At 44.8% G+C, this 16,726-nt stretch overlaps 2 protein-coding genes and 1 non-coding gene across 3 annotated transcripts in view; 1 reads left to right on the forward strand and 2 right to left on the reverse strand.

Moving 5' to 3' along the window:
• Nucleotides 1–16,726, forward strand: part of LOC132383742 (histone H4-like) — a 174,182-nt gene that overhangs the window by 40,896 nt on the left and 116,560 nt on the right. The window contains exon 4 of the mRNA XM_059954941.1: nucleotides 3,410–3,421. Within this exon, the coding sequence (XP_059810924.1) occupies nucleotides 3,410–3,421 (12 nt within the window). The remainder of the gene's footprint in view (nucleotides 1–3,409; nucleotides 3,422–16,726) is intronic.
• LOC132383743 (uncharacterized) overlaps nucleotides 1–16,726 on the reverse strand; it is a 134,630-nt gene that overhangs the window by 4,716 nt on the left and 113,188 nt on the right. The window lies entirely within an intron of this gene.
• On the reverse strand, nucleotides 6,165–6,236 carry trnad-guc (transfer RNA aspartic acid (anticodon GUC)). Its single transcript has one exon. It is a non-coding gene; the product is annotated as a tRNA-Asp (tRNA).

Below are 16,726 nucleotides of genomic sequence, written 5' to 3' on the forward strand. Positions count from 1 at the left end.
TATTTCTTATGAATGTGAAAATACAGGGTGAAAAATGCATTGTATTGTGACAAGTGTGTTTGATGTTTTAGGTTTTCCAGGGATATGGTTGCAGGCAGATTGGGACTGGGAACTCAGTATTCCAGCATATGCAATGTTCCACATAAGTCTGCAAAAGTGAAATGAGGAGGGTGCCTTTGTTCATTGATAAGACTAATCAAACTGGCACAGGAAAAGGAATTTGTGGAGTGGCCAGAGTCTGCTTCCTGCAGCATAATGTTACAGAACTTACCCAGGAACTGGACATTTCAGACAGGATGGTGTGGGATTAATAAGAGATCCTGTGGTCAAGGATACCTGAAGAAGTCAACAATACATGGGAGGATTCAAGATACAATCTGAGGGTGAACACCCATGTCCACAGCAAATGTCCTCAACATAATTAAGGACAATTACATTAGATGTGAAGGTGGGGCTGCCTGGGGTTGACAGGGAAAATAAGAACATATAACCATATAACAATCACAGCACAGAAACAGGCCATCTTGGCCCTAACATAACAGCTCAACAGATGAACAGTAGTGGATGCTTAAACCACTGGTTCATAACACTCAGCAGACATTGATCCCAATGAGACAGAGGGACTCAGGAGAATGATGGACCAATGGGGTGAAGGGAAACATTAAATCAAAGCCTAGAGCACAGATAGTGACAAGGCCTAGAGATAGACTAACAGACTGAGAATAATTCAGGAACCATTGGCAAGAACCTCAATAGCTAACAAATATGGAGACATGGGACACATCTCAATGATATATTGATTGACATTTCAAAACTGTGCAATAACTTACAACACTCAACATCATGAAAAAAATATCGAATGAGACTAAAAGTTAACATCACCAGGTCACAGTGACCAGCACTCGAGAGATTAACAGGGAAGTAGCTGGAGAGAAAGTGCAGGTAGAAGTTGCTGTTTGCCAGAACACACTGTGTTCCAGGAAGGTCCCATTGGAGTGAAAAACCTCAACTGCTTCCATTGTTCAAGAAAGTTAGAAAACAACAGAACGTAATTGTCGACCTGTTAATTTCACAAGTGTTGAGGGCAAGATGCTGGAGTCTGATGTATGAAGAAATTACAAGTCATTTAAAGAAGTGAAATGTCATCAAACCGAGTTAACAATGTTCAGATTTGCAGCGACACACTGCATGAAAATGGAACTTTCAGTCCATCTGGACCAGGCCGAGGAATGCTCTCTTCCAGGAGGCACCCATATCCAACTGAACACGTTGGTACAGATCACTGCTCCACGATGTTTACTCTGCCCTGCGCTGAACTTTGGGCTCTCTGTCTGTTTGCATGTTTTTTTCTCTCTGCACATTGAGTGTTTGACGGTCCTCTTTTTATTTGTTTTGTTCCCTTTATGTTCCTTTGTTTCATGGCTACCTGTTAGGAGAGGAATCTCAAGGTTGTATAATGTCAGCATAATTTTAGTAATAAATGTGCTTTAAACGTTTGAACTTTGAGCACGGACTGGGAATTCCACGGAGCACAATCTTCGATGCGGCAGAATTTGTTAGCCATGTCTAAAAGGGGTATGTGTGTGGTCCAACTAGTTGGGAGGTCTGTCCTGTTCTGCGAAGTGAGCCAGGTGACTGACCTTTCAGTGCCTGAGCCAGCTGAAGTTGCAACAAGGCTAGGGTACAGCTACTGCTCAGGCATGGATAGTTTACAGGTAGTGTGCAGTCAACCCGGGCAAGAAAGGGCTTCGAAGAGCAGAGCTTCCCTTTGCACAGCAGGGAATGGACCCATTTCATATTCCAAGACAAGATAATGATTCAGGTGACAGAGTACCGTGTAACAGTTGCTTTACTAATTCTGGATTATTATTGGCATTTAATGTGCAGATTGTTTTGGCTATTTATACTGTATTATCGTAGTTTCAAAGTGGATTAAACAGACAAATAAGGAATTTGAACATAAACAAGTTCCATTTCAAACATGAGAAAATGAGCAGATGCTGGAAATCCAAAGCAACACACACAAAATGATGGAGGAACTCAGCAGGCCGGGCAGCGTCTATGATAAAGAGTAAAGATTCAATGTGCATTTGAGCAGAGACCCTTAATCATGATTTGAAAAAAGAAGAGAAGTCCGATTAAGAAAGTGGGGGAGGAAGGAAGGAGTGAAAAATGGTAGGTGATGTGTGAAACTGGGAGAGGGGAGGGGCTAAGGAAAGAGCTGGGAAAGAGATTGGTGATAGAGATCAAGCACTAGAGGAAGCAGAGAAGAGAAGACCATGGAAGAAAGGGAAGAAGGAGTAGATGGACAGGTAAGGAGATTAAGTAGGAGAAGGAAAAGGAATGTGGAATGGTGAAGGAGAGCAGGGGGCAATTAGTGGAAGTGCAAGAAATTGATGTTCATGCCATCAGGTTGGAGGCTACCCTTTTGGAATATAAGACGTTGCTCCTCCAACCTGTTTGTGGACTCATTGTGGCAGTAGAGGTGGTGATGGACTGACATATTGGAAAGGGAACAGGAAGTGGAATTGAAATAATAGCCACGAGGAGATGCCACTTTTCCTGGCAGACGGAGCGAAGATGCTTGACGAAGTGTCCTCCAATCTACATCAGGTTGCTCTGATATACGGGAGGCCACACCGGGACCACTGGATACAGTTGACATCCCCAACAGACTCGCAGGTGAATTTTTGCCTCACCTGGAAGGACTGTTTAGGGCCCTGAATGGTAGTGAGGGAGGAGGTGTAGGGGTGGGTATGACACTTTGCAAGTGTAAGTACCAGGAGGGGGATCAGTCGGGAAGGATGAGTGGGCAAGGGAGTCACATAGGGAGCAATTGCTGTGGGAAGAGGAGAATGGGGGTGGGCGAGGAGATTACCATTTGGTCATTACCAGTCTCTGAATAAACAACTCTGTAAAAAGTGATATTTCTTTGTTCAATCTTGAGAACAGTTTGGTTCAGAGGCCATGATGTTCTCCTTGTGCACAGGTAACTAAGGTTTGATTGAAGAACGAGTGCGGGTTTTCAGATTCCAGCTACTGGGTGATGGTAGAAACATGGAGTTTCCTCTGAGAAACTGAACCCTTGGCTTTGCTTTACAGGAGAAAGGAATTCAGCCCCTGTAGCCAATCGGTCCTCAAACAGAATTCCTTGTGTGTGTAGTAGTCCATCACTTTTGTCCACTGTCGGAAGGCTGTAACAGTAAAGAAGGAGCATTAGGTGGGTTTGAATCAGCTGAGGGAATAGAGGGAAACTGTGGCTGCCTCGGGCTGGGCTAGGTCCCATGAATCGATGGGAAAAGAGGATGCCTCATGCTGGATTGAATCCCATTGGTCATCATGCATATGCCTTGGGGTGGATTTGACCCCATGATGCACGAAAGAAAGGGAATTCTGAAGTATGACTGAGTGCCTTGATTGTGTGTCTGAATGGTCACGTGAGAGTTCCTTACTGGACATCTAAGGCGACTCGGTGGCTTGTTTATTCGTACATTGTGGAGCAGAAAGAATTAAGTATGTTGAGACGGGGATGGAATGGAAGAAGGGAGTGCTTGCAGAAGTACAGATAAAGGAGAGAGGAAACTTTCAGGAGCCCTGTGGTGTTGACCTGCAGAGAAATGCAAAAATAATAGGTTGCTCCTCACAGTAAGAGCAGAGAAGATGAAAAAAAAAGTTAGAGAAATAGAGTCAGAAAGAACAGGAAAGTGTAATCGAGGCTAACTCAATGTTTAAGAGACTACTAGACAGGAATATGGAGGAACTTAAGATGGGGGGTTATATGGGAGGCAGGGTCTGAGGGTCGGCACAACATTGTGGACTGAAAGGCCTGTAATGTGCTGTACTATTCTATGTTTAACAAGACACAACTCGTACTAATGTCTGAGTAGGAAGTAGTAGGAACCTATTTTACCCCTGCCGCCACAGGCACGGTTACAACAAAGCCCACCCCAGTAGTGTCTCCTGAGTTCTTGATGAGGCTGGTGTAAATCTCTCAAAAGCTCGATGGGAGAATGAGCAATATGGAGACTTTTATGTACTTTGAACTAAAATGTCATGTTATACTGAAGTGTTTCCTTCACACTCCAGAGTGACATATGATACACCGCATTGCACAAAAAGCAGATGGGCACCTTAATAAATTAGTAAAGTAGATAAACAAAGTATTTCTGAAATACACAGATTTACTCGATTGTAATGAATGTTATTGCAAATGATGATTAAGTGAGTCCAGGTTAAAGGAAATGTAGATTGTTACTTGTGTTAGTTGAAAAGAGGTAAGTAAAATTCTGAGTGGTTTACAATAATTTCAGATGAAATCAAATGGTTCAAGCTGTTAAGGGAGTGGATAATATTTGTGTGAGGACTGGAGACTCCCTGGACTGCTCTACCATTGTCTCATTAATATTGACCGTTGTATAAATATATTGTGACAGCTGCCCTGTATGATTTGAATGTTATTTTAACTTGTATTCTGTTTTATATTTAATAAAGATGATGTGACCACATTGTTGCTCATCATTGCTATATTAAAGCTGTTTACAATTTCATTCTAAATTTTGTTTGAACGTTACCTGCTTTAAATGCATTTGACTTGTCACCCACTTGTGACTGGTATTTATTTTGTTCTGAACATTGTATAGTGTTACTTAGAGGGGGAAAAACAGCTATTCTAATTTATGGATTTTGCAGTTCTTTGATTCACTTCAAGAAACATGGGGAGAAGGTGGAGGACAGTTACTGGTAAAAGGTGGGGGCGTCAGTGAGAGGTGCACATTGAGTTCAAAGATGCCTTCAGCGCCAAAGCAACTTTGATAACAGTCAGTTTCACCCTCAGCCGCCACAAACACCACAGACTATGAAGTTTACTTTAAATAATCCTTTCCCAAACTGTACTGTAGAATTTGTACAATTGTAATTCTGCCCGCTGTAAAATGCCTCCTGATGTAAGCCGGTGTCTCAGTTTTTGGCCTTGATGGCTTTTTCGCCTGATATGATACTGGAAACAATGTTAGTGGATACGTGGTTTGTGCACCTCATGTCAAAGATGAGGCGGCACAGCTCCTGTTCCACACAAAGAACATGACCCTTACCTATGAACGCATGTTGGTACTAAACGCTCGAGTTGTTGAGTGTGTTGTAGGGGGCCCATACATACGGAAGGTGGGTTAACAGTGAAGTCTGAACCCCTCAATTGTACTGAGTGACTCTGTTATAATGAACTCCCCCCCCCCCCCCCCCCCGATTAGCTTCATTCCTTGCTGGGATGCTCGTGCAACTCCAGTGTACAGTGAGCAATGCGGTTTCTATTCTTGCTGCTGTTGAAACTTGTTGAAGTTTCTTACTGAGAGCTCTCTATGGAGAGAGGACCTAAAGGATAGCTGCCTCCTATCGTTCCGCAATCCTGCTCTTCAGACAGACGATAACAGGGTCAGTGAGGAGACCCGAATTCTCTGTGCAGTTCAACTGCCTCCACAATCCATGTGGTCCTTTACAGGACGAAAGGGAAGTGGGGCGTGTGGAAATCACAGCGAGTCAAGTTAATGTCGCGTCTTGGCAAGGAGAGTTTACAGATCGTGTGCAGTCAACCCAGGGAAGAGCAGAGTTTTCCTTTGCACAGCAGGGGACTGGAGCCAAAACAAGATGAGGATGCAAAGGAAGTGTTCCAGGGTGACACATAATATTGGTCACAAACACGAGAAATCTGTAGATGCTGGAAATCCAATCAACACAGAAAATGCTGAAGGAACTCGGCAGAGCAAGCATAATCGATGGAAAAGGGTAAAGGGACGACTTTTCCGACCGGCACCCTTTGTCTGGACTGATATTGGTCAGTTATTTTACTACTGTGGTGGGACCATGCGGGAACTCACAGTTGACAACAAATGCCCCGGATTAATATGCTCGGAGTGATGGACTCTCACTGAAGGTAAAAACGAATAACGGTTCTGAGATACAGATTGTCAGGGGATATTTGAGGAAAGAGGCTGAGAGCAACGCCCCTTTCTTCTCGGAAGACTCTACTGTCCCGGCCTCACAGCAGTCGGAACTATGTTCCACCTTGCCCAATGCCCAATGAGGCCTGATTTAGCTTAAACGCAAATGCTTTGTTCCCTTTAATTTGTCTTATTCAACAAACCCCTTGAATGATGCGGTAAAACTCGCAACGCCCCGTCGGGGAATTGAACCCCGGTCTCCCGCGTGACAGGCGGGGATACTAACCACTATACTAACGAGGAATTCATGCCCTAGTTTATGTACGTTTCAGACCAGCCACAGTGAACAGAATCACCTTGATGTTTGTTCACTGCGATTCTGGAGCTTTTCACACGTGTCCTTCCCACAGCAGAGTCTCACTTTTCTCCAGCCTTTCAGTCACCTATTATCTTCTAGGATTACCAAACCAGGTGCTCTCATTCCAGCCCAACTCCGCCTTCCAATCAACATTTTCATCACCGTTATACATTTATGTTTCTGCTTTGGTAATGCCACAGGCGGGACACGAAATGTACCTCATCCAATTCTCAAGCCATCACTCCCACTTCAATCAACTTCACTCAAACACGGCTTCTGTATCTCCGCTCTGTCGGACGATCGCCACCTCAACTGGATATCACACGAACTGCACCACACTGAAGAATCCGACCGACAACATTCACAATCACCTCCAGCCACACTCATGCACTTCCAGCGTCCCACTGCTCCAACCCTCAAAACTCGCTTACCAATTCCACAAGTCATGTCAATCCATGGGTCACTCGAAAATTATTATGGGCTGGCCAGGCCAGTCCATCAACGATGGAATTGCTCTCCCTCACATTTTCCCCGGTCAACCGATCACTGCAGCTTCCTGCTCTCACTCTAACCCAGCTTCCCACAATATCCTTGTAATATTTCCCTTCACTCTTTCAAACTTATTTGCATTCCTGTGAGTTGGCAAACAAAACTGCACACAATACTTCAAATTATGCCTCACCACTGACTTATTCAACTTCAAAAACCACCCCATCTCCTGCACTCCATACTTTGATATGCCAAAAACTTTCTTTATGACACTATCTACCTTGACACCCCTTTCAACTATTATGGACATGTAATCCCAGTTCCCTTTGTTCTAGCACGCTCCCTACTTCCCCACTGTTCACTGTACCCCACGGAAGTGTAAGAACTCAGGCTTCTCAGCATTAAGTTCCATCTGCCATTTTCAGCCCATTCTACCAGCTGGTCCAGATCCCACTGCAAGCTATGATAGCGTTCCTTGCTGTCCACAGCAGCCCTAATCTTGATATGAGCCGTATATTTGTAATCCAGTTCACCACGTTATCACACAGATCATTGATATAGATGACAGATAACAATAGACCCAGCACAAATCTCTGAAACGTCTTATCCAACCCATTATGCAGGACCTTGTCAAATACCTTGCTGAAGTCCATGTAGACAACATCCACTTCCTTCCCTTTGTGAACTTTCTGATAACTTCCTCGAAAACTCTGTAAGATTAGTTGGCATTAACTACCACGCTCAAAGCCATGATGAATATCCTTAATCAGTTCATGTTTATCCAAATACTTGTAAATCCAGCCCCTCTAAATACACTCCATTTACTTTGCAAATAATGATGTCAGGCTTAAGGGCCTATCATTTCCAGGTTTAATTTTTGAGCCGTCCTTAAAGAGCGGAACAACATTGCTACCCTCCATTCCTCTGGTAGATACATCTGTTGCAAAGCATGATTTAAATATCTCTGGTAGAGTTCTGGCGCTCTCTGCACTTCCCTCCTGCAGAGTCCGAGGGAACACCCTGGGGATTTATCTATCCTAATTTATCTGAGGAGAGCAAACATCTCCTCCTCTGTAATCTGTATAGGGTCCATGAAATAGATGCTGCTTTGTCTCGCTTCTATAGACACTGTGTCCATCTCCTCAATGTGCAAAATACAGGGCGTAGCTGGATGATGCAGCGTGGATAACTTCACTCACTTCAACCCCGAGCAACCTCTGCACTCACTAGAAATGACTCTTTAACTCAGTATTATTTGTTTGTTGTAAAATAAAAATTGTGCTTGAAAGGGGGAGAGGAATAGATGCTGGAAGTGAAAGAGAAACAGACAAGCATAAGATACAAAATAGATGAGAAAGAGAGTGAGAGAAAGAAAGAGAGTCGCAGATAGACAATGGAGCTGGACTTTGGTCTAGGAAAGGAAACCAGTGTGGTCACTTTCAATTCCCACCATTCAATACTTCACCTGTGGGCCCTGGTGTCCGAGATCTTCAATATCAGGGCACAGTAGGTCATAAGCCAGTTTCTCTTCGTGACTTTTGTCTCTACCTGATTCTATGAAATACTTTTAAGTTCAAACTGAGACTAAGGAACCATGGGAATGTTCAGGAGGCTACACCGAATGCCTGTAGATATAAAGTTTTCAGTTGGAAAACCGCCCTCCGAATGGCCCAAAACGATGCTGTTTGTTCAGCATTATTGAATATAATATGAGGTCCCGAGATCAGATACGATTCACAGCCGTACGATTGTGAGTAGGAATTGCTATTGAAGCAATTCTGATAAACTTGAAAGCAACCTTGATTAACGTTGTTATGTACCCTGTAACTAGGTCACTTACCTGCAAAGATAGAGAGGTCCGTTGAAGTCTGATGGTACTTTTTTTAAAAGTCTTTATTTATAAAGGGGCACAAAAATAAGATTAATACAAACATTCAGATAATATACGTCGTCACTACGCAATCTAAAAGCGCGGGTCTAATAATAACCATCAATAAGAAACAGCTCGATCGTTTGTCGAGGGAATAATATATTGTCCGATGGAAATATAAAAGTCACTCAGTTCCTGCAGGCTTCAGCCTTTGGGGACCGCTGGGTTTTCACTTGTTGGAGAGAGAGAGATTTGTGAGAAAATAAACTTTCCCTGGTCTTTTATGAAGCAAATCCGTTGAATCGGGAAAGTTGGTTCCCCATTGTTAGTTCAAGAACATCGGTTCTGTGGTACCTGCCACCGGCTCCCAAGCAAAGGGGAACCGAACGCACGTGGCTTCCTTCAAATGGCTTCCCGCTACTACGGGATCATTAGCGTTTCTTCTGGTGCGTCTGAAGGGATTGTTCCCCCAGACCCTCTTTTATACTTCCTCATGGGGTCTCAGATGTCAATCAGGTTGGTATGATGCAATCTCTCTCTCAACCAGCCCACTTTGCCCGAGGGCTTGCACGTAGCATAGTCCCCAATCCGCAAACGTGGTCTCCAGGAGTCAATGTCGCGTTATTTTGCATCGCTGGGGAACGAGGCATCCAGCATGTCCCTCTCCCATTTCCTGGGTCTACTGACCCCCCCCCCCCCCACCAACTAGTGATCTTGCGATTCTCACAAAGGAGGGGGCTGCGGGCATAACAATGTAGCATTTGCAAACATGCCTGTGAACATGGAATTTCCTATTTCAGTAGAATCGGGCTGATTTCGTCCTGGACTTATATTGGGAAGGAAAGCGAGGGCGTCCTGGTGAGTATGTCCTTTTACACACTGTGGTGGTAGTGCGTGGGGTTTGGGGTTGTGTGACAGGTCAAGGTGTTTTGGGTTGTGTGGAAGAAAACGAACGTGAAAACGGCAACTGACAGTGATGAAGACACACATCACTCAGCAGACAAGAGTCGCTGAATTAACGACTCCATACGCAACATTATCTTTACACAGATGCCACCTGAACTATTCAGCATTTTCCCTGTTTCTCAGAGTATTGAACTCATCTGTGGGTTCCATACATCAGCAAAGACATTAAGGTGTGATATTTTAGTGATCCGATACATTGTTGAAATGGAGTTTGTTTTGTCGCCCTGGTTTGGAAATGGCTAAAGTGCAATGTGAGAGACACTGAAGCGGGTCGATAGTTCACAAATCTTTCATGTGAACAGTGTTCAAATGAAATTAAGTCAATAAATGCTGGGCAAAAACAGGACTAGTAACCAAAACTCTCAAACAGTTAACGGGCTCAAAAGAACATCAAATTATTGAACGAATAGCGCGAGTCTTCAAAGTCAGTTGACTCCAAAGTCCAGGTTCTCAGACAAGGCCGATGCAAAACAAAATCGAACAGTTGCTGTGCTCTGAGCAAGTCTCAAGAAGTGAGTCTACATCAGAGGTCAGTAAGTTGATGGAGAAGATACTGAGAGGCAGTGTTTATGAAGGCATCATATGATTAGGAATATTCAGCATGGCTTTGTGAAAGGCAGGTCGTGCCTTACGTGCCTGGTTGAATTTTTTGAGGATGTGACTGCACACAGTGATGAAGGCAGAGCCGTAGATGTAGAGTATATGGAATTCAGCAAGGCATTCGATAAGGAACACAATGCAAGGCACATTGAGAAAGTAAGGAGGCATGTAATCCAAGGGGACGTTGCTTTGTGGATCCAGAACTGGTTTGCTCACAGAAGGCAAAGAGTGGTTATAGAGTTGGTATATTCTACATGGAGGCTGATGAACAGTGGTGTGCCCCAGAGATCTGTACTGGGACCCCTACTCTTGGTGATTTTTATAAATGACCTGGATGAGGAAGTGGAGGGATGGGTTAGCGAATCTGCTGATAACATAAAAGGTTGGGAGTGTTGTGGATAGTGTGGAGTGCTGTCAGAGGTAACAGCGGGACATTGATAGGATGCAAATCTGGGCCGAGAAGTGGCAGGAAAGTATGATGTGGTTCATTTTGGTAGTTCAAATATGATGGTAGAATGTAGCATTAATGATAAGAGTCTTGGCAGTGTGGAGGATCAGAGGTCTGAATCCACAGGACACTCAAAGATGCTACGCAGTCTGACGTTGTGGTTAAGAAGGCATACTGTGCCTTGGTATTCATTAATCGTAGCATTGAGCTTTGGAGCTGAGAAGTATTGTTGCAGCTATATAAGACCCTGGACAGACCCCAATTGGAGTATTGTGCTCAGTTCTAGTCGCCTCACTGCAGGAAGGATTTGGAAACCATAGAAATCGTTCAGGTGAGATTTACAAGGATGTTGCTTGGATTGGGGAGCATGCCTTATGAGAATAGGTTGAGTGAACTTGGCCTTTTCTACTTGGAGCGACAGAGGATGAGAGGTGACCTGATAGAACTGTATAAGATGATGAGAGGCATTGATCGTGTGGATAGTCAGAGGCTTTTTCCCCAGTGCTGAAATGGCTGCCACAAGCAGACACAGGTTTAAGGTGCTGGGGAGTAGGTACTGAGGAGATGTCAGTGGCAAGTTTTTTCATTCAGAGAGTGGTGAGTGCGTGGAATGGGCTGCTGGCAACGGTGATGGAGGTGGATAAGATAAGGTCTTTTAAGAGACTTTCAGATAGGTACATGGAGCTTAGAAAAAGCTATGTACATGGAGGTACATGGAGCTTCGAGGGCTTTGGGTAAGCCTAGTAACTTCTAAGGTAGGGACATGTTCAGCACAACTTTGTGGGCCGAAGGGTCTGTATTGTGCTGGAGGTTTTCTACGTTTCTATTAACTTAATTTGGATTAAAATGTTGACTTTGACTTAATTTTCCATAACGTTCTGTTTTCATGCAGAGGTCCAGTGATCCAGATACAACGTTATTTCACCCCAAATTATAAAAGATTAAATACACAAGATTATACAAAATACAAACATTAACTATTTATAAGACCGAAGAGTCAAATTAAAATGTGAATATTACTGTCTATAACACACACAATTCCCGTGGGTGGGGGTGGGGTCACTGTTCCCGGAAATGCCCCTCTGTACCCACTCTGTTGTAATGCTCGCAGTTTCTTAGTGGCACCACTGATTGACAGGTCTCTCTGCCCCGCCTTCCATCACGTGACACCGTGTTGCGATGATACCGTGTGGCGATTATGACGAACTGAAGACGCCACAGAGGTCCCATCGTCACCGACGTCGTTTCCTAGGGAACGGTCCGGGATGGTGGGCACGGGGTTGTGGTAAAGTGGAGTTGGTGTCTACTTTGGGTTTCGGCTCCACTGTGGGAATCGGCCTCTCCTCTTCCTGCCCACGGAACAGTGAGTGCCTGTCAGCGCCTCACCGCACCGGCTCTCTGCCTCAGGTACAATAGTTAAACCATATTTGCACAGTTACATGGATAGGAAAGGTTGAGAGGGACACGGGCCTAATGCAGGCGGATGGGACGAGTTCAGGTCGACAACTTGGTCGGCGTGGATGAGTTTTACCGAGGGGACGGTTTCAGTTATGTATAAATCACTGACTCTATTCTGGGCGGTTCAACCAGGGCAGATGTACACAGTGAATGACAGGTTCCTGAGAAGGTTTAATGAACAGAGACTTTGCGGGTTTCTGCCCCCACACCTCCTCCGGCAGCTGATTTAGGATAGCAGCTATTCTCTGTGTGAAGTATGTACCCTTCAGATCCCCTTTAAATCTGTCTTTAAACAGTTTTGTACAATTCTAATGAGAGGCAGTTCTTTGGCTGATAAGGAAAGTCGACCACACAACCCTGTCTCTCTGTGATGCCACATACAGGGAACTGTGTAACAATATTAGAGACACATGCACAGGCAGTTCAGTGAGCAAGGCCTGGAGGGATATGAAACTAATTCAGGAAAGTGGGATTATTGTAGCTGTGCGCGATGGGGAGCATAAATGTGATGGGCCAGAGGGTCTGTTTCTATCCTGGACAACGCTGGCAACAGCAGTCCTCCACTGCAGTGGGGTTTGTTACCTTCATTCTCAGCTGTGAGCTTGTTCCACTGAACGTATTATTCTCTAAGAAGATATCTGCACCCTCCCACTTAGACTAAGCTGTTAGCCATCTCCTAATATTACCCAGAGCTCTTCACCAAATTCTCATATAAAAGTTCTGTTACTGGTGCACAGGGAGTGGGAGCATTTTGGTAGCCTTTTGAGGGGGTTGGTTCTCTATTTGACCATTAATACATTTGTCCAACCGAAATCCATTGTCCTGGGTCCTGAGTGTTTTAGGTGAGTCCATCCTGAAATTCTGTGTTCCAGGTTCCCACTGAACTTTCACAGTCAGTGGTTTCTGCATGTCTGTACTGACCATCGAGAATCTGTCTCCACTAACTCAGCACTTGGTCTGTCTCCTACCCTGCCCTGGTGATTCAAATGCTCAATCAGATGGTCCTTAAATACCAGCCTGCACCACCCCCACAGGCAGTGTGTTCCCGATTATAACCACCTTCTGGAGAAAGAGGACAGTTTTCCTCCTATCCTCTTTAAACCACACATTTCACACAAGAAAACTAATCTCAGTTTTGCATATGGTGCCAGAAATGATTTTGATAATACATTGACTTTCAGCTTTGAACTTTGTAGTAGAGAGCCGGTGTTGTACTGGTCTGTGTCCTCACTGGCCGGTGCTGTGCTCTGGCAGCTCAGTGTGCTTGGAATACAGTGTCAGTGTTTTTACAGAAGTTTGTCCTCATTACACAATTGATCTTGTCCACCCTGGAGTTTGGAACATTGACTGGAGACCGGAATGATTTTTTCAGACTGTTATTGGTCACAGGATCATTCTGGGATGGTCTGGACTATCTGACCCATCAAGTTTATACCAACTCCTGCTACAACATTTCCACAGTCCCATTCCCCACTCTGTCCCCACAGCTCTGCAGGTTATTTCCCCTGAAGGACCTGTCTAATTCCTCTTTGAACACTGGTTGTTCCCGCCACCACTCTGGTGAGTCCCATATTTCCCAAGGCAAAGTCAGGAATGTCTCCCTCCCTGGTGGACCATCTACATACTGTTTCAGGAAACCTTGCTGAACACACTTAACAAATAATGCCCCAACTAAGTCTCAGGTGTTAAGGGAATCCCAGTCACTCTGGGGAGATTATTCACTCAGCAAAGCTGCTCTGTTGTTTTTACATCAATCCACAACATGCTAACATATCTATTCCTACAGTACATCCCCATCACAGTGATTGCACCTTTCTCATTCCTGAGTTCCACCCACATTGTCTCACTGGATGAGCCTCTGGGATGACCTTGAATTTGTGACATTCTGCCTGATCAGCAGTACAGCTCCCCAGCCTCATTCACCTCCCTCTGGACTGTCTGAATCTGAATCCTGGAATGTTTCGCTCCCAGTCCTGCCCTTCTCTGTAATGGCTGAATCACTGTGCCATGTACTAATCCAGGCTCTAAGTATGTCTGCATTAACTGTTTCACACCCGGCACTGACACAAACACACTTCAGCCCCTCGGTGCCACTGTGCTCATTAACTATGCAGTGGTGTACTGGGCAAATGCCATCAACACGGTGATGCCATCTGAGAATAAACTGATTAGAAAGTCTGGCTCTGTTATAGGAGTCAAACTGGACACACTGGAGGCCGTGGTTGAACAAAGGACCCTACGGAAAATCCTGACAATTCTGAACAATGTTTCTCACCCTCTGCATGCCTCCTTGGCTGAACAGAGGAGCATCTTCAGTAACAGACTGAGACAACTGTGCTGCTCGGAGGAGCGCTGTATGAAGTCATCCTTACACTGGGCCATTAGGCTCTGTAATGAGTCAACCTGTAGCCGGGGAGGTGATGACACCCCCCATGTTAGACTGTTGGAGGTAACTTACTTTTTATTCCTTCTCTTACTTATAATATTTGTTTATCTGTGCACTTGTAGTGCTACTGAGACAGTGTAATTTCCCATTTGGACTTACTTTCTGTATTGATCCACATCCGTCAATGCCACTACTGACCTTTCACTCTTCCCATCAGCTGTCCTGAAAGAGCCCAATGATCAATGTAACTAAAACCCTCCGTCCTGCACCAGCTTGTGAGCCACACAAATAACTGCACCACCTTTTTATTTCTTCCTTCGCTAACAGGTGACACTGGGATTACCCCCGTCCCCATGACAGAGTTTCTGCTTAATTTGTCTCTTTTGTTAGAACCAATATGGACACAGCCTCTGGCTGCTCACCCTGCCCTTTCAGAATGGCCTGTACTTGTTCAGTTACATCCTTGGCCCTGGTACCAGGGAGGTAATGCACCATCCTGCAGTCTCTCTCCTTGCCACAGATACACCTGTCTGTGACCCCGGCTAAAGACTCCCCTGTCACTGAGGCTCACCGAGAACACAGAACAGTACAGCACAGGAACAGACCCTTCTTCCCATGATGTCTGTGCTGAACACGGTGTCAAATGAAACTAAATCTCTTCAGCCTGTGTTTATCTAAGAACCTGACAAATGTCCTTATCATATCTGCTTCCAGCACTCCCCGTGGCAGCCCAAACCCGGCCCTCACCACTCTCTGTACGGAAACAGAAATCTTCCCTGCCCTGAAATTCACCTTTAAATTCTCACCCTGGTGTTTTAAAGCTGTGTCTTCTCATATTTAATATTTCTACCCTGGGGAAGTGGTTCTGACTGTCTACCTTGTCTACACCTCTCATAGTTTTATAAACTTCTGTCAGGTCTCCCCTCAGCCTCCTTCACTGCAGGGAAAACAGTCCCAATCAGTCTGATCTTTCCTTGTAACTCAAGCCCCCAGTCCAGGTTCCATTCCTGTGAATCATTCCTGCACCTTTCCAGCTTAATCACATCCTTCCTCTCGTGGTGACCAGAACTGCACAGGGTACTCCCGGTGTGGTGTAATTATTGATTTGTACAACTGTAATGTGATGTCCCAACTCCTCTCAGAGCCTTTGCCAATGAAGGTAAGCATGACGTGCACCTTCTTCACCACCTTGTCTACCTGTGTTGGCACTTTCCGGGAACTATGTACCTGTGCCTCAGGTTTATCATTTCATCAACATTCCTCAGGACCCTGCCATTCACTGGGTATGTCCTGACCTGCTTTAACTTCCCAAAATCCAACATTGTGCATTTGTCTGACACTGTAACAACACTTCTCTGTTTCTCTGCACCAACATCCGAGCAATAAATTTCAATTCACCTTCGAACCTTGCTCATAAATGGTCTTATGAACCCCTCACTGCACCTGTCTCTATTTTGTTGTGCAGGCAACACCTCGATCCTTCTCTGTTTCTCTCATTTACAATTTATCTCCCCATCAAAGTCTGACTTCTGATTTCTCCTGCCACTTTACATGCCATCACGCTTTGCCACCTTAAACTCCATTTTCCAAATATTCTACTCACCAACTTCTTATCCTGTTGGAGAGATCAAGTGTCCGATCACAACATATCCCCCATTCCCTGTTATTGACAACCATGGATTCCTCCCTCCTCCGGGTTATTAAAATCAGTAATAAATTGAGAGAAATGATTAAATTAAAGACGGTTCTTAAGGAGTCCATTTAGAATGTGCTGACACAGAAAGAACGTGCAAAGCAACTTGCAGGGCAACGTATAACCCAATTTGCAAAATCAGGATGAAACAATAGCTTGCTGATTAAAGAAGCGATACGGGTAACGGGAAGACATGCTTAACGGTTGAACAATAACGGTGTTAATGCGCTGAGGCTGATAAGTGGGCCAAAGGGTAATCACATTTGTAATTTTGTAATGAGATTAAGGAAGAATGTCTGCACCTCACATGGGTGCAACTCACAAAGTCGTAAACAAGTAGGGTATAAAAAACTGTGCAAAGTGTAATTCGGCACTCAATCTAGCAGGAGCTGGTTGGGTCCGACTCTGCAGACTCGAAAAATAAAGTTTACCGTTCTGCAAATTGCTGAGACTCAGTGTGTTTCTGACAACGTGGGGGCTCGTCCGGGATCCACACTCCGGCCGCGGTGGACACGAGGAAGGACA

Source organism: Hypanus sabinus, chromosome 31 (genome assembly GCF_030144855.1).
Source record: "Hypanus sabinus isolate sHypSab1 chromosome 31, sHypSab1.hap1, whole genome shotgun sequence".
NCBI lineage: Eukaryota > Metazoa > Chordata > Chondrichthyes > Myliobatiformes > Dasyatidae > Hypanus > Hypanus sabinus.